Here is a 22,260-nt window from a genome sequence, read left to right as displayed (position 1 = left end):
ATAATATTATTGAGTATTGCACACTCTAAAAGCACGACTGGAAATTTGCCATTAAAGAAGACTGAGCAAACAATAACAAGACTTAATAGAATAAGAATTTCTGCATATCAGAAATAAATCAATTAAAAGGAAACGGGGGCAAAATGAGGCAAGAACAGTTCAGTAAGCAAAACAAATAATAATACAGTAAAACAAGTTTTCTATCTATCTATCTATCTATCTATCTATCTATCTATCTATCTATCTATCTATCTATCTATCTATCTATCTATCTATCTCGTATAATTAGTTAATGTTGTATATATAATTCTATTAGTAGACAATTTGGACCCTGTAAAATCAGCATCACAAGTCTTCTTCATACATTTCTCTTTGAGGATGCTGGGATGTCGCTGATTGGTCCGCCCCTCTGTACAAAGCTGAAACGTGCTTCCACTTCCTTTTCCCCGGAGCAAAGATGGCGGAATACGACCTCACCACCAAAATTGCCCACTTTTTAGACCGTCATCTCGTTTTTCCTCTACTGGAGTTCCTGTCTGTAAAAGAGGTACGGACTATATTGACATATAAACACTTCGGTACATGTTTTTGTTATTTTAAGAAACTATATACGGCGTTTGAACGGTCTTAAAAGCCGTGTACACTAAGGAGTTGGTCACATTTTCTGTAGCTGTGTAAAGTTACTAGATTTAACCGGAGTGGAGCCGGAAATGTAGGATTCTGCTTTCAAAATAAAAGCGCAAAACCATGTCACCTTTGTCTAAAACGGGGAACTATTGGTGAGAATACCACATAATAAATTGATCTAATGTAGCTAGTAAATATATAATCAAATATTACTAAAAATTGAGTTATGAATTATTGCGCAGAATATCATGATACCCTAAATATTTCAGTGGACTCGTACATTTGAAAGGAAACAATCGGAAGTCCCGGTTTTGATTGTGAGTAGCTTTACACTGGTTAAGGCAGCCACGCGCTGTTTCAGATTCAGGCAGTTGTAGGAGTGCTCCTTTTCGTTACTCTTAGTAGTAGCGTGTACAGTGGTTGGGCGGTGCTTCCCTGCACGTTAGCGTTCTGCTGGGCAGCGATGTTGCCGCCCGGCGGAGACATACCGGGCAATGAAACAGTAATAACCGGTCTCTCTCAGGCGATGCTAACCCTTGGAAGCTAACAAAAGTAGTTAATTTACAATAATAACCACAAAGATTGGAGTCCAATATTTAGGCAACCGTTGGGAAGTGTCGCCTAAAGTTAAAAGCTGGATAATGATTATTAACAATGTTCACAACAAGCAACACAGCTATGAGGGCAGACAGCCGCCCGGTTCGCTGAAAGTAGCGTGGCATTGGCTAACCTGTCGGTCCAATTAAACATGATAAATTAGAAAGCTAACATGAACGTTAGCTGATTTTCCATCTGTCTGTAACTTATGTGACCGCCATTTGAAGCAAAACTTCAGCTCAACGTTATAGTAACACTAACAAAAGCCATCATGCCATTTTATCTTGTTCAGTACGAATACTGTAACATACTGGGGGAGGGAGGGGGGATGGGGGGAAAAGACAGGCCAAACTCACTATCCAGTTAATACATGTGCCTTGTAACTTAATAATTATTAAATTGAAAACATAATGTATCAATCTTTGTAACTTTGTCAGAACCTCGCGGTTAGATAATAATGTTAAACAGAAACACCCCCCTTACCTCTGTTCTCTATTATTGGCTCTGTTTTGTAGATCTACAATGAGCAGGAGCTGCTTAATGGAAAACTGGACCTCCTCAGTGACACAAACATGGTGGACTTCGCCATGGATGTGCACAGAAGCCTTTTTCCTGAAAAGGAAATTCCCCAAAGTAAGTGTCGATGCTTGCTGGATACACACTCTTCATTCCCATATCTCCAGCAAATAACACGCACAAAATCAAGGATGATATTGATATTGCTGGATAGGAATCATACAGGATTACTGTGCTACACCACTCACGCCATTCAGAATTAATTTAGCAACACTTCCTTTTTACAGCGCTTTCAACAGTGTGCCACAGACCATGTACGTGTTGGTTTATGGTGTTGCTGTAGCTAATGGCTTTCTTTATCCCCCCCCTGTGTCAGCTCTGAGGGAAAAGAGGACTGAGGTTGTGGCCCAGCTAAAGCAGCTGCAGTCAGAGACAGAGCCCATTGTGAAAATGTTTGAGGACCCCGAGACAACCAGGCAGATGCAGTCCACCAGGTAAAGTCTGTTATTTTTTTAATCAAGGGTAGTATCTTTCCTCTTTATTTTTATTATTGCGCTAAAACTGATTTTATGCAATAAATGATTAGCCTTAGTGAGGTGTTTGTGAAATGTATTGCTGGGCTTACTTGCCGTGATTCTAGGATTAGTAAGACCTGTTATTTGAAACGGTAGACGGCACAGCAGCATCGCAGAGGGATACTGTAGAGTCCATGGAACTGCATTTTGAATGAAACATGTATTTAGCCTTCTCAGTCAGCAAAGACAGAAGTAAAAAGAGACAGATGCAAGATTATGTGGTTAACTTTATTAAGACTGTTTTGTTGTCTAGAGTGATTAAAATAGTTTGGTCATATTGAGTCTTTATCCATTCCTTTGTTTCTTGGCGAGTGTGTGCAGTTAAACAAAAGCATTTTCATCTATTTTCAATTTGTACTCTTTTATTATATTTTTCAGTTGGGCTGTAGACATTTGTTTATTTAAGACAGATTTGTAGGAACTGCAAATGTGAGATTTGAAGCCTGATAATATCAACGCTGACTTAGCACATGTCTATGTTATTGTCAGTTTGCTGTCAGTGTGGAGTAAGGAGGAAATCTTCCTTTTGGATGAGAAATTGTGTGTCTGTCTTAAGTTATACAATTTTTTTTCTTCATACCATTTGGATTTGTAAAACAATAGGAAACTCATCTGGGATCAATGAAGAATTCGGTCTGAAGCCAAAGGGACATGCAACAGTTTTATTCCACCATTATGGCCTAAATAATGCTTGATGCAGTTGCTGGTTTTTAACATTATTTCTGGATTAGAGGATCATCCAGTGCTGGAAATATGACATGGGTTGATAATTGAAGCCCAATGCCCTGTACGTTGGGGTTATTACACACAGATCCACAAAGCATTTTACAGGGTAATAGAACCTATTGGTCTTTTAGTATTTTTATTGAGCAGTTGGCTAATAGGCCTCTATGCCTTAGTAGGCTTTATTTGGACAACTACTGAAGCCAGAAACCAAGCCCGTCTAGCATCATGTTAGTACCATATTTATAAACAATCTGTCATTATTGACAATTGTTGAATCAAATCAAAGTATTAGACACACCACCTTCAGGATGAACTATGATTGATGATTTATGTTCTCATTAGTTTGGACTTGGTTAAAGCAGCAAAAATCACTTTTGGGTTTTTGAGTCAACATGCTGCAGATGGCTCCTTGACTTTTCAGTGCAGAAGGTGGCAGTAATGCTGTGCGTACATTTTCATGAACAGTCGCCACTTGTCGGACGTCTCAGCAGCCGATGATCATCTAAATCTCATAACAAGTACAAAGCAAAATATAAGGTATTCTGTATCGCTGTTAGGACAGACATTGTGCGGGTAATATATCTGCATTGTTATTTGACATTTTAAAAAAAGCATGTTTGTACTGACTTGGATGACAATGGTTAAGATAAATGATCAGGATCTGTGTTCCCATAATGCATAGCAGTCTGACATTCCACACTACCGGGAACTCACCAGGGAGCTTATAAAGACCATCAGCAGAGACGAGCTGTCCTGAAGCAGTGAAGCCTCAATGAGATTCACTTAACACACAGCACACATGTGCCAGCAAATGCACACCAATTCATTCACATTATAGGAGTGAACATACCCAAAAAACACACATAGTTTCGATGTGGTGTCCACATAAATACCAAGATTTTAGGTTACAGGCAAAGTTGTAAAATGCAGTTGGGATACAACTGTTTAAAAGAGCCAGTGCATTCCTTTATTTTGACAAAGCCATAGAGACTCAAAGGCCCTTTCCTCACCAGACATAATTTGTTAGACATGGCTAGCATAGATTTGTAGTAGCCAAACCAAATGTAATAAACAGCCCATCACACTGTTTTAAAAGTGAAATGGTCTTCATTTATGTACAGCTCTTGATTTAGACCAGAAGTGGAAAAATATACCTGAATGACACTCCAAACACCAGGTTGTCAGCCAAACGGCACCTCAAGTTAAATGACCTCTAACTACAGTAACTGTCTTGCTTTTGTTTTTGCAGGGATGGACGAATGCTCTTTGACTATTTGGCAGAAAAACATAATGTAAGTTGGCCTGATCTGCTGACATCTCACTTCTTCACTGCATTTCCCATGGCTCTTGTGTGAACCCATGGTTGTTTTAGGGGCGAAGTGGGAGGGGCAGGCCGAGCAGGGAAATGCAGAATTACTTCCCAAAACCCTTAACTCATTTTCGGGGTTTGTATGGCTTGCACAAATTCTGCGGACATTTACATTCTGTGGTGAATTGTTAAGAATAAACGGAGTAGCTCTGGACTCGTGGATAGAGCCGCAAGAATGCCGGAGGTTCTATATTTACCGTGATGTTTGGCTTCTTACCCTCCCCTCCATCGGTCCCCTCCCACTCCGGTATCCCGCTGACCTGCATGCTGTCCTCAGTGCACCTCCACACAGCCCGGACTCACGGTCCCTCAGCATGCTGTGGGAAAGGCTTGGGCGGCCCCGAGCACACACTGCCTGTCACAGTTATACTGAACCTTGGTGAACGGCCTGACGTCAGTGCACACTGCTGTGCGATACTGGACAACAGGAAGGACAGTTAAATATAGGAAGACAAGTAGGCTTGAAATGATAGCCCATATATATACATACGTATTTCTAATTTAGTTCATATGACCACTTCTTGGCAGATTTGTCACAGAAGTTAAATATTCTCTTGCCATTCATGGCAAAATACCACTGATATGATATAGCAGTGTTTACTCTGTGTTCATTTAGCACTGGTGTCACCACAGCAAGAAAAAGCTTGTTACCGCTACAAATAAATACAAAATTAAAATTAGATGCAAGTTAGTTGTGGTGATTTTTAAAATGCATTTCGTGTAGTCCAGATGTTTTGAAGAAGTAAAATTTTGATTACAATGCCTTCACCTTAAAACGCCAATAGATGTATGACACAAAACTGGGATTTCCTTTGGCACCACAGCTGGATACAATTACAGAGCAAGCACAATGTTTGATTTGAAAACATGCCCAAGTATTGTTTGACTTGGTCTGACAACGATTCACATTTTCTTTGTTAGTGATATTGATACTCTCATGTTTCTCTTGAAGTTTCGTCAGGAGTACTTGGACACGCTGTACAGATATGCCAAGTTCCAGTACGAGTGTGGAAACTACTCTGGCGCTGCAGAATACCTCTACTTCTTCCGTGTCTTGGTAAGTTTTCAGCCCTTGTCAATGACCTTCAACACCAGTTAACATTAATAGTGACGTTTGCTGATAACTGTACACCTTACCTCACTTAACAGAGTGTCTGTAGTATTTTACTATCCTCATTTATATACTGGCTTAAGGCATTTCTCTGACATATTAAAATTGAACATCACATTATGTTTGCCAGATTGCTTTAATTCTTCAAAGGGCCAATGCTTGTATAGGAGAGGAAAAGAACACTTAGAAGTAATTGAATGTGAAAAGCTTACGTCATTGCCTCTTCAATTCCCTGCACGTCTTTTGTATTAGGAGGAGACTGCTGCTCTAAGACTTGAGTAGGATCTTTTATTGGGCCAAGTGATCAGTGGGGGACTGCATAATCTGTCTGTAGTCTTCTCACGAGGAGGCCTCGGTAGACAGCTTATTGATTTGAGTGCTGTGGCCAGAGAGTCCCTTGTCACGACTTCTGTGCTTATGCTGTGTTTAAGTTATGCAAGGCATCTCTTAGTTAGCATCAAGAAGGTTACGCACATTTTGCAAGCTGTTTCAGGGAGGCTGTACACGTATAATGTATGAAATGTTCTTATCAAAGGCTGTCTTCATCAACCTGCTCTTTCTTTCCTGAATTTACAATGATGAGCTGGAAGAAGACAAGTTTATACAACACAAAAGAATTTGATTAAATAATTAAAGATAAATATTTTTTAAAATCGAATGATGCCAACAAATGTTTTGCAGAGGGATATAATTACAGTTCAGAGTACTGGCAGTATTCTTGTTAGTGCACATGCACACTGCTTATTTCTTCTATAAACAAAGACCTGATGCCTGGGTTCTGGCATTTGTGGCTTTTCTCCCTTTGCCCTCAGAAATGAGTGAAAGATGAACTAGGCAGTGAATGGGATAGGTGCAGCTTGACTGCAAGGACTGCTGCCTCTCATAGGACTTAAAGTGGCTTTCCAGTGACCTTGGTCTAAGCTTGGGTCACTGTAGAGTTTTGAACTGCATGAAAGGTGCCATCCATTCTTTTTAGAGTTTTAGAGCGTATGTTTTTCTTGAACAAGTGATCCTTCAATGTTTGACTGTTAAGCTTTGCCCTCTGTACTTGGCTAGTCTTTGATTACAAAAGAAGAGGTAGACTAGTACAGCTAGCTGCATCCTTGCAGTAATCTGTGTTCTTAGATAGGTGGGAATTTCCAGAGTAATGGACATGTCAAGAAGCAGCTACTGGTTATAGAGCTGCACCCTAATAGTTTTAGGCGACGCATTTTTCATTATTTGATATTTGCAAAAGAACACGCATGTTCAAGCAGAGGAGGAAAGGCATGAAGCAAAGGGAGTAACTTTGTTTGTTTTATTGAGTTGATCTATAAGTAATTTTATACGTCATCCATTGTATTAAGTCCCAAGATTTGTTTTTGTGAAGTTGGAAGTTTATTCCATATTTTGAACACTAATATGATAAACTGTTTAAAATTAACTGAATTAATTAATGCTATTAATTTATAATTAAATAAATGGCATAATCCAGCGAAATTTGTAGCAGGTGTTGGTCTGCTGTCCCATGGCTCATTTCCAGTCTCGTTTTAAAGCGCTGTGTGCTCCTGTATGACATAATGAGGATTCAGTTAGAGACTCTTTTTTTTTTGTTTGTTTGTTTTTTTCTCTCCCCTGCCAGTGGAACCAGAAATTGAGGAGAGGAATCAAATACCTGGACCTTCACACATATTTTATTATTGTATCATACAGCAACTATGAGACCTGTGTCCAAGGCAGTTCCATCATTAGCTATGCAAGCAGCAGTGCCTGGGTGACATCAGTTGATACCTACTTTGAAACTGTCTTCAAGGCATCTTTAAGCTTGCTTCCCCCCTGTTGACTTAGGGAATTGCTTTATTTTGGTAAAAAATCGCAAAATTCCAGTGGAAACATGTCTCGGTTTTGTCTCCTTTTGGTGTTATCTTCCATCAAGTGTGAGGAAGTTCAACTAAACCGAATGTCCTATAATGACCAGTGGAACCAGCCTGCATAGTCAGTGGTTTCCAAGTGTCACTCACTTGTCCTCCTGCTTTTGTTTGTCTTTGGTTCAGCATTTAACTTTGCGGTAAAGCAAGGACTCATGCCAAAGCCAGCCCTGAAAGAATGGGCAAGAATAAGATCAACATTTTGTCTATTCATTAGAGTGAAAAACATTAAGACCATCTTTTGTTCCTAGTCTAATTGGCATTTGATACTACACTGCGTTGCCTCTTGTCTTTTGGATGTCAGTGGCTCTGGCTAGTCATGCACATTCACTATGCTGGAGTGTCCCCTCCTCAAAAACTTGGCAGGGACTGATGAACCCTCTTCGCTACAAACAACCCTCCTAACCTAAAGCAGTTGGGTACTTCATTTGATGGGCTTTTCACTGATCTGCTCAAATCTGCAGAAGGAAGACTTGCATTTGAGACAAGATGACGGGTAATTCACCCAAGCTTTCCACTTCCACTCCCTACCAAAGAAATGCATTAAGAAAAGTCTTCAAAAGCTTGCAACGGATATGTCCCACTGTTCCAACAACAGTTGTTTATGACTTTGCAACTCAGTCTAAATAAACCAAAATTGCTTTAATTGAGGTATGTTGTTCGAAGTCCAACACAGTTTTTTTCTTCTTTTTACCCCTCACATTTTTAGACCCCTCATTTTAAGTTCCAGCCAGATCAGGCTCTGTAACTAGATATCTCTTGCTTACTCTTGACAATGCAAGAGGCTTTTTAGACTGGGAAAAGGTAGAAATGGATTTCATTAGCAGGAGTGTGTACACCACTCTCCTCCTCCCCTCTTTTTGGAGTTTTGTGGACCTCCCATCCTCACAGGCCCCTCTTCTGTCTCTCCCTCCCCCGTATGGGAGAGGTGAGGCTCCGTAAAGTCATTTAACGTGGGAAACCCAGTCAATTAAACGAAGGAAGCCAGCCTTGCAAAATCCATGCCTCAGGTCTTGTTACAGTGTGGCCTAGCCCGAAAAGAGCAACTTATTCATATCATCACTTAATGCAGGGATTGAATGTTAAGAATAAAGATTGAGTATCCCGACGGATCCCCAGCACAGTAAATTTATTGTTGCTGGTCAGTCAGCGAAAATGTGCCCATTTCACAAACCAATGGAAACTTAAGGTAACTGCTGGAAAAACCCAGGTATTGAAACTTTTCTAGCGTGGCCACTAGTGAAAGCCAGACTGTGTGTGTGTGTGTGTGTGTGTGTGTAGAAAGCTGCCATAATGACCTGGAGGTCAGCCAAACGTAGCAGGCAGGGACTTCCAAGAGAGGGGGAAAAAAATAACAAACAAAACAAAACACTTCAACAGATGAAATGCTGACCTTTATACTGGCAGTGGAGCCAATTCTTTTTCTCTCTCGCTGTTACAATACTGATCTTTCTTGAGACTTTTGCACTTCTAAAAAAATCATTCATAAGTTATCAGTCAGTCTTTGCCAAGTAAGGTAAAAAAAAAACATTCATTTCTAAATAATCTTACCAATTTTTGGGGCTCCAGCGGAAGCCTGTTCTTTTTTTAGTGTTTCCTCTACTTGTACATCTGTCGTGTCTCACAGTCCACTTCAGCGGCTGTCCGACGGTGCACGGGGGTGTGTGGTTAGGATCTAGATTTCTCTGGCCGCTCAGCAGACACCCACCCTGACTTCCTGCTTGACTCATGTCACTGCGTCTGGTGTTTGGTGTTATCGTGAACTACTGTGGCGCAGAGTTTCCCATGAGCCCTAGGGTGTAGTCCAGTGTCCACTACAGAGTGATTGCCTTGTGGAGGTTCAGAGGCATTCTCAACCTGTGTTTCATTACCTGATTCTTTTTTGTTTGTTTTAGTCTGTTCTGGAAATCGGAAACAGTAGCGTGCAACGTTTTTGAGAGTGATTATCCTCAAAGATGTTTTGTTAGCATCAGTTCATATTTCAGCCTAATTACCTTGTGATAACGACAGTTGTCCGGAGTTACTAAAAGTAATGGATGGAGGTTATAGCAATTATCATTCTCAGGACTCAAGTGGGGTAAAGTCTGCAAAAAAAAAGGTTATTAATTGAATAATTATAATTGTTGTAGCTCTAGACTTTAGCATCGTGGTCATGTCTCAGGCAACTTCAGCTATTTTGACAATTCTTTTGTCTCGTGTGTCCCTCAACTTTATGGTACCATGACACTACATTGCTGGAATACTCTTTAATGCAAACAAGACAAGTGGTACTTGAAATGCTTGCTGTAACTACGCCCATATAGTCATGCAGGCATTGATGACAAGTCCATCACTGCTGATTCCCCATTAGATTTGAATGAGCTTCAGCATTACCCAATCAAGTAAAATCCACTGCAGCCAAAGTGTTTTAGTTTTGGCAAACTGTTCAGGTAGCATAGTGATACACATGCTCCAAATTTGCCTATACTTAATGTGCTAATCTGAAAGTATCAAACTGTATGGTCAACTGCAATGCAGTGGTTGTATCTAAAAGTGCAGCAAATTTGGTTTTATTAAAAGCTAAACAGTCTTTCATGATCCATTTCTCTTTTTCTGTCAAGCTCCATTCCCTTAGGATGACATAATTTAATCCATTTATCCAGTATAAATAAGAAAAGTGACTGCACTGTGCAGCAGTGCCACTGAAGCCAAGCAAGTAGTGGCAAGCCTGGCCTCAGTGTGTATGCAGATGTTACTGAACAGTCTGCCAGCCTGTATTAGGAGACTCTTAATCAGAATTTGGTCCGTCAAGTAATATGGGAAAACTGCTGTTTCATATGTTATGTTGTCGACTTTTAACAGTGCACTTTGTTTGTTTGTTTGTTCCCAAGGTCCCATCTACAGACAGGAATGCCCTGAACTCTCTGTGGGGCAAACTGGCCTCTGAGATCCTGATGCAGAACTGGGAGGCAGCCATGGAGGACCTCACCCGCCTGAGAGAGACTATCGATAACAACGTAAATGCCCCACTTCTCAGAATTTGATACGGCATTTAGATTCCCTTACATAGACTCTCATATTGACATTTCACTTTCAGTACAGCTCTGCTTCGGCATTTTATTCCTTACCCACATGCGCTCATCTGACTACTTAAGAACTTGGATTTGAGTATGAAGTAGTTGTCTGTATTTGATTAATGGCCACTTAGGGGGCAAGAACACTTGAATTGTTTTTTTCTTAACTGGAGATAACTGTGGCAAAATTTATTTATAATTTAATATTTTATTTGTTTGTGTCTCTTCTCTGCGTCTTCTACACTTTCCTTTTGTCTCTCTATCTTTGTCCTGTCCAGTCGGTCACCTCCCCTCTCCAGTCTCTCCAGCAGAGGACATGGCTTATTCACTGGTCTCTCTTTGTCTTCTTCAACCATCCCAAGGGCAGAGACAATATCATTGAGCTCTTTCTGTATCAGCCACAGTAAGTAACGTTTATTTTATTTTTTTATTTGGGCTTTATATGCCTTTTTTTTATTTTAATAGGAGAGGTAAGGATGCATGGGAAATGGGGGTGGGATGACATTGTAGCAAATGGCCACAGGCTGGAATCAAACCTGTGCAACTGTGGTATGGCCCTATCTACATGGGTTGTGCACTCTAGCAGGTGAACTACTGTGCAACCCAAAATGTATAATTCATTTATTTTTTTGCTGATGTCAAGGAAATTGCAAAACATTTGTGAGAATACCAGGAAGTAGTTGTAGAGACAACCTACATTTCCAAAAAACGGACAACAGGTAAGGTTAAGTTCTGAACTTTAGGTCAACCTTGGATCTGTTGGCCTATTGAGGTACATTGAAATGCATAGCTGCAAACTATGCTAAGAAATAATTTCCCCCCCCTTTTTTTTTCTTTTCTTTTTTAAATTAGTGTGTAGCTACTCTTGAACTTCTGTAGCTTTATCTGGAGCAGCGGTGCATCACAAAGTAAAGTTCGGGGTCATGTTTTTCATTCCACTGGAATTTACAGGCCTGGAAATGGGCATATAGTGGTTCGTCATAGTTAATGTTTTGGTAAAGTCAACCAAAAGCTGCCACGTCATTCTTCTGAGAGACTGCATAGCTACTTTGTGTATTTTTCTGGTGGTGGTGTTAAATTGTAACCATTTACATATGTTTCTGATGTGTTGTGTGATATGTACAGTGTGTGTAGTTTTGATATTTATAATTGTAAATTATTTTATACCATTGGTCCATATTAAAGTATGTTGTATTGAATATTGTGCTGTAGCTCCAAGGTCATTTTAGATTCTACGAGGATTTGGATAAAGGTCAGTCATTTTATTACACTAAGTTGAGAAAACCCATTTGCTTTAATAACACATTTTTGGGTGCTGGGCTTCTTGATGAACCCCACTGGTATTATTAAAGTGGTTTCAGAAGTGTGTGTTTTCGTGTGGTCTGTTTACTCTCCAAGTCGAGAACGAGGCCATGTGTATTGCAGATCGGAAACTTTATACTCTGTGTTAAAATTTGCACACCACCTATTTTGATGTCTTTCGGTCCCTCCCCCTGTTCTGATTGCAGGCTTGTGTAATTGTACAGATGATTGGGCTCCACAGACAGTATGACAGGCTACCACAACACAGCACTCTCAAATGTCTGGTTCCCTGAATTTTACTCAGTTTTTAATTTTATTGTGGATGATTAAGGAGGCCTGCCCAATAATTACTCATGAAAAGCTCACCCAACCATCTGTGTGGACAAACTGAGGTAGTTTTGTGTGCTTTGCAGTTTCACAGTCTAGAAACCTCATGTTTTCCCCACTGAGGCTTGGCTCTTGTTTCCCATCTCTTGACCAGTACTTCCTTTGGCTGAAGTTGGTGACCAGTGGCTGGCCTTCAGCTCCACATATGACCTCCCTTACCCCTGCAGTCAGCAGATGTTGGTCCAGAGCCTTGTTTGTGTACTATTGACAGACTGCACTGACTTCAGGGGAAACAATGCTCTGTAACGTAGTATGATACAGGTGCAAACTGGGCAAATACTGCAGTAATGTATCCAAAGACCCTTGATTGTCTATATCGCTACTTGTTCAATAGTTCAACATGATTTTCTTTTCCAGGCGAGTTGTGAAATGGGACCTTGTTACCCTGTCCCTCGTCTGTTCTCCCACAGCCCCCCTTGAACAGAGGAAATTTGAACTCGTACTTGATTTCTTGGCTGCATGCCTCAGTAGCATCTTCAGCAAACCAGTGCAGCGACGCTTGTTGCCTCAAAAACAAAAAAAAAGAGAGAAAAAGATGAAGTCCCCTAAGTGGGGTAGGGTGAATGCCCCCCAGATATGGTACAATGACTCATGCAAGATTGCTTGCTATTGGAGCCCCCCTGGAGAGTGAGTAGGTGTAAGTTAATCAGGAACACAGCACGGAGCGTTGCGGTCTTCCACGGGAGTCAAGCAACTACAAAGGGAGGGAGGAAGGGAGAGAGCTCTCCTAAAACCAGACTGACGATGCCTTTGCCAAGCAGCCCACTGCTGTTTTTAGACTCAACATCACTACTGCCACAGGTCCCCTGTCCCTTTTTTAATTGTTTCAGCTAATTAAACCGTTGTCGGCACTCTCTCTCTGAACACCATGTGCTCCTCAGGCCTTAGCTATAGGAGACCTAAGGGGGCCCACTCCACTTCCTCTTTTCAAATTTAATTTGGTCAATTGGGGGTTGAGTGGAAGGTGAAGTTCAAAAATGGATATTTAGAAAACCAATAAGGAATTTTGGTGATACAGTCAATGTTGATTGATTGCCATCTTGACAAGGAAAGTGGTGTATGCACTTTTTTTTTTTTTTTTTTTTTTTAAACCGAACACTGTCTCCAGAGTTGGTGTGGGATTAGAATCAGCCTGTAACAGCGTCCTGTCTCTTGTGTTCAGCCCTTAGCCAGTTGACCTGTGGTTGAAACATCAGTCCCTGATGGATTGGGTTTCAGCTACTGGGCAGGTCCCTGCTCACTGATCTATATCTTCTTGCCAGGGTTTCCTTTTCCTCCACCCTCTCATAGGACACTAATGAAAGAGACGGCTTAAAGCTGGGACCCATGTCCAAAAGTGAGGGTCCTGTTATAACATTTGTCTGTTTGAGCCGCAGAGGCCTTTTCTCCCTCCTAAATGCCAGGAGCCCGATAGGCAGCCAAAATGTTATATTATGTGTCCTTGTAAAGATCATGCCTGGTCTGATAAGTGATTACCTTTATCCTCCCTCATTCCAGATACCTCAATGCTATCCAGACCATGTGCCCACACATCTTGCGTTACCTAACCACAGCGGTCATTACAAACAAGGATGTCCGCAAGCGTCGCCAGGTTCTGAAGGATTTGGTGAAGGTCATACAGCAGGTACCAGACTTTTTATTTCTATTCTGTGACGTTTACAAAGTGCACACAACTATCAGGTCATTGCTTATAGACCATACACGCTTTGAAGGATGAGTAACTGACCATGTCACCTGATAGCATTGCTAACACTTCCTTTAAGCCCAGTGAGTTTATGTGAGTTTGGGTACAAGCTAGGACTGGGCGATAAATCGATTTTATCGATTAATTCGAATTTGTAGTTGAACACGATTTTATTTTTAGTTAAAATCGGTTTTCTCTTAAACTTCCACAACACCGGCGCTCCCTTTGGGCTCCCGTAGGTCAGAGTGCGCTGACCCCTCCCACCGCCTCTCCACAGATAAACACAACATGGCAGCAAGCCATGATGAGCTCGTTCCCAAAAAAGGCACAGTGTCGTCGGTTGTTTGGATCTGGTTTGGTTTTGTGGCGTCCGACAGCCAACAAACCACGACCCACTGCAAAGTTTGTTTGAAAGCTGTTGCAACCAAAGGTAGCAGTACGACCAATTTATTCCAGCACCTCAAGCAGAGGCATGCAGCCAAGTGGGAGAAATGTTGCTTTCTGCAAGTTATACAGGACCGCAGCCCACAAACACCCGCTAAAAAACAGTCTACAAAAAAATCGATTAAAATCGTGTTTGGTGTGAAAAAATCGGATTTTTTTTTAAGCCATATCGCCCAGCCCTAGTCCAAGCTGGAAAAAAACCTTGAACCCAGTGCTTCTGATTAATGGTAGTGTATTGAGTGACTGTAGTGTACGGATGCCTTCCCACCAATGACAGTAGCTACTTCAGAGATCTAAGTACCATCTTGGTGGTTTGTTGGTAATCACTAAAACGTGTGCTCAGTTCTCTCTGCTCTTTGGCCTCAGGGTCAGTTTGGGACTCTAAGCATGGTGTGGAACTCCCGAGTTCAGAATATGTTTTCACTCAAGTCCATGTAAATTATTATCTTTATTTAGCTATTGTGCCCAGGAGGTGGTGATTTTGATTATGTTGTAACTTAAACCAAACTAGGATTTATGATTTTCCTTTCCTCTCAATGTATGTATGCTGTTATTGGTGCCTTCTGTTCTACAGAGTAAAAACAAATCATACATTTCATGATATAAATGTCAAAGCATATGTCTCTGTTCCTCTTAATATGGCTAAACATTGACATTTGAGCTATAACTGCTTTGATACATAAACCTATAGATGTATGTTGGCATAACTGATTTTATATTTCTTTCAGGAATCTTACACCTACAAAGATCCAATTACAGAGTTTGTGGAGTGCCTGTACGTGAACTTTGACTTTGACAGTGCTCAGAAGAAACTGAGGGAGTGTGAGTCGGTGAGTAAGCACTTCAGTAACCTCACCAACATTCATTTACACTCTCTGATGTATGAGAAGCAGTTGGTCTTGGTTTATTGTGCTCCTCCGTGACAATACAGAGGTCTTCGGAGGACCTCTGATTTGCGGGTGAGGTTCCTGAACTTTCACATGGAGTATTGTAGTAAACATGATTAGTAATGATGTGATCTCCGTCTGACCTCCTGCTTGTTCACACAGCGTTTCTGCGTGGGTCCACTGCAGACAGAACAGTGATAGTCTGTGCCTTGTAACATACTGTCTGATAGAGAGGTCCTCTTGCTCACTGTATGACTCAGGCTTCTGTCAAATTTTACTATGGCCTGTAATTGACCCGTCAGGCTAGTAGTTAACAGTAAAAGCTTTATAAGCAAAAGTCTCCTCGGAGGCGTGCAAACACTCGTTTTAAGGAGATCTGTCATGATAGTGCCGCCATTTAGAGCATTTATTTCAATTTTGGTTTGTAATGTTTTAATGTAGCTGTAGTCTGTGATGTGAGAATAGAATGAGTAGTATACTATAAAAGTCATCTTTGTATGTTGACTACAAAGCTACACACACAGTGAACACTGGTGTGAAGTCAAACTGACCTCAAATGAAATGATATTTGTACATTAATAGAAGAAACACATTGCAAATTATATTTGATTATAATGTATGTCTCTATCAACATTTCTATGATCTTGTCAACTGTGTCCAATCTGATACAGCACCGTATCGGTCGGAGAGCAACCACTGGCTGCTTTATACCAATTTTCTGAAGAAACAAACTGTAATATAATCTATAATCCATACTGACAAGAACTTTATAGCGGTTATACTGGATATCTGTTCAACTCTCATAGTGAAGCTCTGTATTTTCTCCACCCAATTGATACAATTGATTTCTCAGTAGAATGCTATACAATTCAACAGCACCACAAACTACAGCCTTAAAAATTACCATAAAATTGAATCGGACACCACTTTAAAACAGTCTCAGCAGAAACTGACCATTGTAACCTTTTAATAAGGTAGGATTTATTACAGGCCTCTTGTACTAGACTGCATTAGTTCTAGCAAGGTGTACTTAAACTGGTGTGCACTATATGAAGGAGCAAACGTATCTTAAAGTAAAATGCAGTTCAGTCCACCACAATTTGCAACCTCAAAAATCACAAGCAGTTGAATTAATCTCTCTGATATGATATTGAAACAAACAACAACAAGTATTTTAAGTTTTCAATCAAAAAAAAGTAGTGTGTCTGAAAACAACAATTTGAAGTTATATTGCTGTGTGGTGTTTTGAGAGACTGCAATGTGTGTGTAGCCTTTTCATTTAGATATACTGGGTGGTAGACACAATAACAGGAATGGCTGTACAACATAATGATAAATGATGTATTTAGGGATGTCCGATAATATCAGCCCTGCCGATATTATCGGCCGATATTCACTAAAAAATGTAATATCGGGAATTATGGGTATCGAGTTTTTGTAACCGATGTTTGTTCGGTAGGCTTCAGCATTTCCGAGCCTTCGTGAACGCAGCATGGGACGTTTAGCGGCGCGCGCTACATGACGTATAACAACAACTGCACGCTAGACTGGTCGGTTGCTAACCGTGGCTAACAAGCAAACAGTTTAAAGCTGAATGATTTTAATATTAACACAAAATAAGTGCAATGCACCTTAAATATTTTACCCTGCTATGAGCTGTTCCTTAACCAAACTAACAATTGGCTTAGAATTAGCACTTAACCAAAGCTAGCGCGTAGCTAGCAAGTAGCGCTCTTTTCAGTATTAATACAATGAAAGTTGAAGTTGTTCTCTTATTTTGCACAGTGTTTACATTTGGAAAGCCATGTTGCATTTGTGTATGCATCACAATAAAATTAGGCATAATGTGTTAATTCCACAATAGGAGATATGTTATGATGTTACCTAATAACAGTTTTGGTGTAAAAAGCCTGCATATAGGTATCAGGTGATATTGGTATCGGAAATTGAGAGTTGGACAATATCGGAATATTGGATATCGGCAGAAAAGCCAATATCAAGCATCCCTAGATGTAATGCATTGATGACATGAGCCCAACCAACCCTATTATGAGGGGCTGGTGAGATTCTGGGGACACATTGAGTACACAGTAATCGGATCTAGAGCGAGAGCAGGTGTCCTAACTGGTGTTGTGTTATATGTATATTTTGTGTAACTTGATCTCTTAGCTCATTCTTTGCGTACACACTGTAATTTGGTTTTCCCCGATTTTGATAATTTGGACCTGCAGAGGAATAAAAGGCAAAAGATGGGGTTATTTGGCCCCTTTTTCATCTTTCTCCTTTCGACGATAAACCCTGTAAATGAAAAACATCTGGCCTGATCAAATGGCTTTTTCCCAGGAGTAAATGTTTATAAATCATGTCAGTGGTTTATTGATGGTTTTGTTTCATTTTAACTTATTTTTAAGCCAAAACAAGGAGTCTTCAGCTTCCTAAATCGCTATTTATATGTTATAACCAAATTCGCTTAGGCAGACTTGTTTTTACTTTCATTAAAAAAAATAAGTCTGTGCACGGCCATAAACAATCCAAAGCATGTTCTAGGAGAAAATTAGATTTTTCCTGTCCAAGCCCTCCAGGGGCCATCTCCAAATGATGACATGTACTATCAACAATATTAGAGCTGTATCCGATTTCAGCTAAGACATGACACACGCCCTCAATCACCGACCTTGTTAAACACTTGCACGCACTTCTTAGGAACTCTTTAGGTTGGTCTTGACCTCGCCTCATGGGGTTCTGTTTACAGAGACTCTACTGTGGTTGAAACAGATGCTCAATCCCAACTACCTCTCAGGTCAGAGCCCAAGTTCTTCCAGGTGCTTTTAACACTGGCCTACCTGTCGGTCTTATCAGAGCATGTCCAGTAGGTACAAAAGCCCTCTATTGACCTTTTTCAGTTCACAAGCAGGTCTAGCGAGGTGGGTGGTTCCAAAAATGTTTAACGGCTCCTTTAATGCATTACCTGTGATGGTCTGCAAACATTTTCCCAAAATGGTTTTGTTTGAAGTCTGTAATGCATTTATTTTCCCTGCAGAAATTCACACGCAAGCCTTTTAAAAAGCACATTATTTCAGAGGTAAAGGGATGTTTCACAGATCGTGGAGTGATTGAGGTAAACGGATACCCCATTGGGATGGGCTCTTGTCTTGATGAGCATTTGTAATGCATCAATTTTAAGCCATTGAGAAGAGTGGCACCCATCTATTTACTGATTGCTGTAATAGCAAGATATGGGTATTGTTTTCAGTTCTCCTGTCTTCAGTTCACTGTACCCTGTATAATAGTTTGAGCCAAGTTCTTTCAAATGGGGGGTTTAGCTTGGTTTAAATTGTCCTGTTCAGCCTATACAGGGTTTTTTTTTTTTTCTTTTTCTTTCTTTCCCACTCCACCCAAATCTGGAATCACTGTCAGATGTTAGATGCTTGCATGTCAAAGAAGGAAAAGTATAGGCCTACCTATAGTCAGGCCCTCAGACTGTGCATAAAAGGGCTCTTGAAGCCCCTTTCAGAATTTGTTTAAGCTTTGTGGTCTGAATCCCAGATGACAGTAATTAGGGCACTTAACTGTTCAAAGTTTATCAGCCTTAGATAAGCGTTGTCATAGTTGAAATGTGCATTTTCTGATAGCGCCATGTAGTTGGGATGTATTCAAGCAGAACTCTGAGCAGATAGTGGCTTTCTAAGTTTAAGCAAACAAAGAGTTGGTAATTCTTAGAGAACTTTTGAAGATGGAGGTTTATGATGTGAAATTGCGCTCAGTGGAGAGTTGGAATGCAGCAAGCAGTGAGAAATGGGACCATTTAACACAGTGGTACCTCTGGGTCATGAACATTTACAGTAGATGAATTGGCCATATGCAGCAGTGTCAAAGAGTCCAAGCAAAGCTGTATTTCTTACTGTAACAAGACACAGGTGATGCTGTATATGAACGGCTGAAAAGACTTGCTCTCAGCTGTGAGTTTATTTAGACTGGCGATGCTACAGTTGTTGGGTGACTTTAGCCGTGAAATTTGGCGTTGAGTTGACACTGAACCACCAGACCAGATGACTGGTGATAAGTCACAGACAATGTGGTCATCTCTGCGGTTGGCTCTGTTCTCACTGTACTGTCTCATGTGTCCGTACAATTTAAACATTTTGTGGTTTATGTGAAGCACCTTGCAGGGCATTGGATTACTTGTACCTTTTTATACATGGAACTTTCACCTTTTAACTTTTGCCAAAACAAACGTTTTGGTAAAGTGAATGTAGCCAGTATGGACCTTCCTTCCCTGTTTACTCTGACTATATATCAAATATTGATTGGAATTTGGTTTCAGTGAATGCATTTTTTTTCCTTAATTGAATAAAATATGAATTCCTAAAAGCAGACAGATAGATGTAATGCTACACTCATGACTCTCCATTGCTGTTTAATCTGAAGGTCCAAGCTTGATTGCCCTAATGAGTCAAAGAAATGCTCTTGATGTCTGTGTATTTAACGGTTTTGCCTTACTAACTGTTGTAAGAGAAACTTTGAGGTAGACCCATAAATTGAGAGAAATAACTCTTTGTGTAATATTGACCTTGCTCTTATGTAACATGCTTTTGTCTCTTAGGTTCTTGTGAATGACTTCTTCCTGGTTGCTTGCCTGGAGGACTTCATTGAGAATGCCCGCCTCTTCATCTTTGAGACCTTCTGCAGAATTCACCAGTGCATCAGCATCAGGTTAGTCACTCAATACAGTCCAAACTAAGTGAAACTAACATTTTCAAGTTGGAATTCTCCTTGGTGTAGCTGTGTCAGGACACTACAGTTACCTTTTAATCCTTACCAGGTTGCACATCGGAGTTCAGACAGACATTTCTTAACAGGAAGTCCCATTTGCTGTCACTACTCAGTAAACAGGAAGTAAGAACATGGGCTTAATGATTAGTGGAATTTTCCTCACAGATAAGTGTTTATTGCCCCTTCCACACACAGCCATGCTGACCCCACACATCTAGAGGATTAAGCATTGTGAGGTTTAACTGCTTCCAGGTCTCCACAGGTTGCTCTACTCACTAAACTTTTAAGACCACCTGTCCGAGGCCAATTCATGGACCGTTTTCCCTCAGGAAGAGGTCAGGGTTTAGTCGGCGTGAGACGTTCCCAGCTGCTGTAATAGCCAGGAACCTTTCAGATCCTTTTCTTTGGGTGAATGGAGGTCAGAGGGTTTTGTAGGTCTCTATTGACTCCTAGTTCAAAATTCAGTTTAGTTGCATTAAAATAAAATTGACCTTGGATGCCTCCCCAAAACCAAGAAATTTAGTCAGCGCTAATTATAGTGAGCCTTCGCGGAGAGAAAATAAAAGATTATAGTAATTGTCTGCAATTAAGAGAGATTATGGGATTTGGCTGCCTCTTTACATCAATTTTAGAGAGTGACAAAGATAAAGATGGAACATTCACCCTTCTCAGTTATTAATCCTCTTTTTTGTAATGGTGAATTTGTGTGTGTGTGTTGCTGTATCTAATCTCTGATGTTAGGTAATGCATACGCTATTCTTTTGTTCATCCTGGTCCTCCAGTAATCTACAGTACAAATTTCCCACTGCTTTCAGAAAGCTGTATTCTTAATATGCTGCCCCTCAGGCATATTGTGAATGCTGAATCTCTGTACTTGTATTATTAGATCTTAGTGCTGCATTTGACACCATTGACCATGATATTCTTTTACAGAGACTTGAGCATCAAATTGGCATTAAAGGAACTGCCCTAACCTGGTTTAAGTCATACTTATCAGATCGTACTCAGTTTGTACATGTTAACGATGAATCCTCCATAAATACTAAAGTTAGTCATGGAGTTCCACAAGGTTCTGTACTTGGACCAATACTATTTACTTTATATATGCTCCCTTTAGGCAACATTATTAGGAATCACTCCATTAACTTTCACTGTTATGCAGATGATACGCAGTTATATCTATCAATCAAACCCAATGAAATTAATCAATTATCTAAATTACAAACATGTCTTAAGGACATAAAATCCTGGATGACCTGCAATTTTCTGATGTTAAACTCAGAAAAACCGAAATTCTTGTTCTTGGCCCCAAAAACCTTAGAGACTCATTGTCTAAAGATATAGTCACTCTAGATGGCATTAACTTGGCCTCTAGCACCACTGTCAGGAATCTTGGAGTTATCTTTGATCAGGATTTGTCATTTAACTCCCACATAAAGCAGACCTCTAGGACTGCCTTCTTTCTTTACGTAATATTAGAAAAATTAGACACATACTATCACAGACAGATGCAGAAAACTAATCCATGCATTTGTTACTTCAAGGCTGGATTACTGCAACTCTTTATTATCAGGTTGCCCCAATAAGTCCATTAAAACGCTCCAATTAATTCAGAACGCTGCAGCACGAGTACTGACAGGAACTAGAAAAGAGATCACATCTCTCCTGTACTAGCTACTCTGCATTGGCTCCCTATAAAATGTAGAATTGAATTTAAAATACTCCTCCTCACCTATAAAGCTCTTCATGGTCAGGCCCCTTCATATCTTAAAGAGCTCATAGTACCCTATTACCCCACTAGAACACTACGTTCTCTGAATGCTGGGCTACTTGTGGTTCCTATAGTCTCTAAAAGTAGAACAGGAGCCAGAGCCTTCAGTTACCAAGCTCCTCTCCTGTGGAACCAGCTTCCAGTTGTGGTTCGGGAGGCAGACACCCTCACCACTTTCAAGAGTAGGCTTAAGACATTCCTCTTTGATAAAGCTTATAGTTAGGGCTGGATCAGGTGAGTCCTGAACCATCCCTTAGTTATGCTGCTATAGGCCTAGACTATCGGGGGATTTCCCATGGTGCACTGAGCTACTCTCTTCCTCTCTCTTTCTGCACTCATTCATGTCCCTTTAATGCATGTTACTAACTCCACTTCTTCCCCGGAGTTCTTGTGCTTTCTCGTCTCGCAGGTTCTCATGGATCCTGGTGTAGCCTCCTGCCATGGTCCTGCTTGACTGCCATTGCCAATACTGTTGTTGCTGTGCACCTGTCTGTCTGTCTGTCGCTCTCTCTCTCTCTCTCTCTCTCTCTC

General features: G+C 40.6%; 1 protein-coding gene across 1 annotated transcript in view; it reads left to right on the top strand.

Moving 5' to 3' along the window:
• Window positions 1-417: 417 nt before the first annotated feature.
• eif3ea (eukaryotic translation initiation factor 3, subunit E, a) overlaps window positions 418-22,260 on the top strand; it is a 28,624-nt gene continuing 6,781 nt past the window's right edge. The window contains exons 1-10 of the mRNA XM_051406574.1: window positions 418-547; window positions 1,740-1,857; window positions 2,117-2,234; window positions 4,291-4,333; window positions 5,363-5,467; window positions 10,299-10,424; window positions 10,760-10,884; window positions 13,668-13,794; window positions 15,027-15,128; window positions 19,789-19,898. Of these exons, the coding sequence (XP_051262534.1) occupies window positions 458-547; window positions 1,740-1,857; window positions 2,117-2,234; window positions 4,291-4,333; window positions 5,363-5,467; window positions 10,299-10,424; window positions 10,760-10,884; window positions 13,668-13,794; window positions 15,027-15,128; window positions 19,789-19,898 (1,064 nt within the window). The 5' untranslated portion in view covers window positions 418-457. The remainder of the gene's footprint in view (window positions 548-1,739; window positions 1,858-2,116; window positions 2,235-4,290; window positions 4,334-5,362; window positions 5,468-10,298; window positions 10,425-10,759; window positions 10,885-13,667; window positions 13,795-15,026; window positions 15,129-19,788; window positions 19,899-22,260) is intronic.

The sequence above is a fragment of the Dicentrarchus labrax genome, unplaced genomic scaffold (genome assembly GCF_905237075.1).
Source record: "Dicentrarchus labrax unplaced genomic scaffold, dlabrax2021, whole genome shotgun sequence".
NCBI classification, from domain to species: Eukaryota; Metazoa; Chordata; class Actinopteri; family Moronidae; genus Dicentrarchus; species Dicentrarchus labrax.
This window is presented reverse-complemented; position numbering and strand designations above follow the sequence as displayed.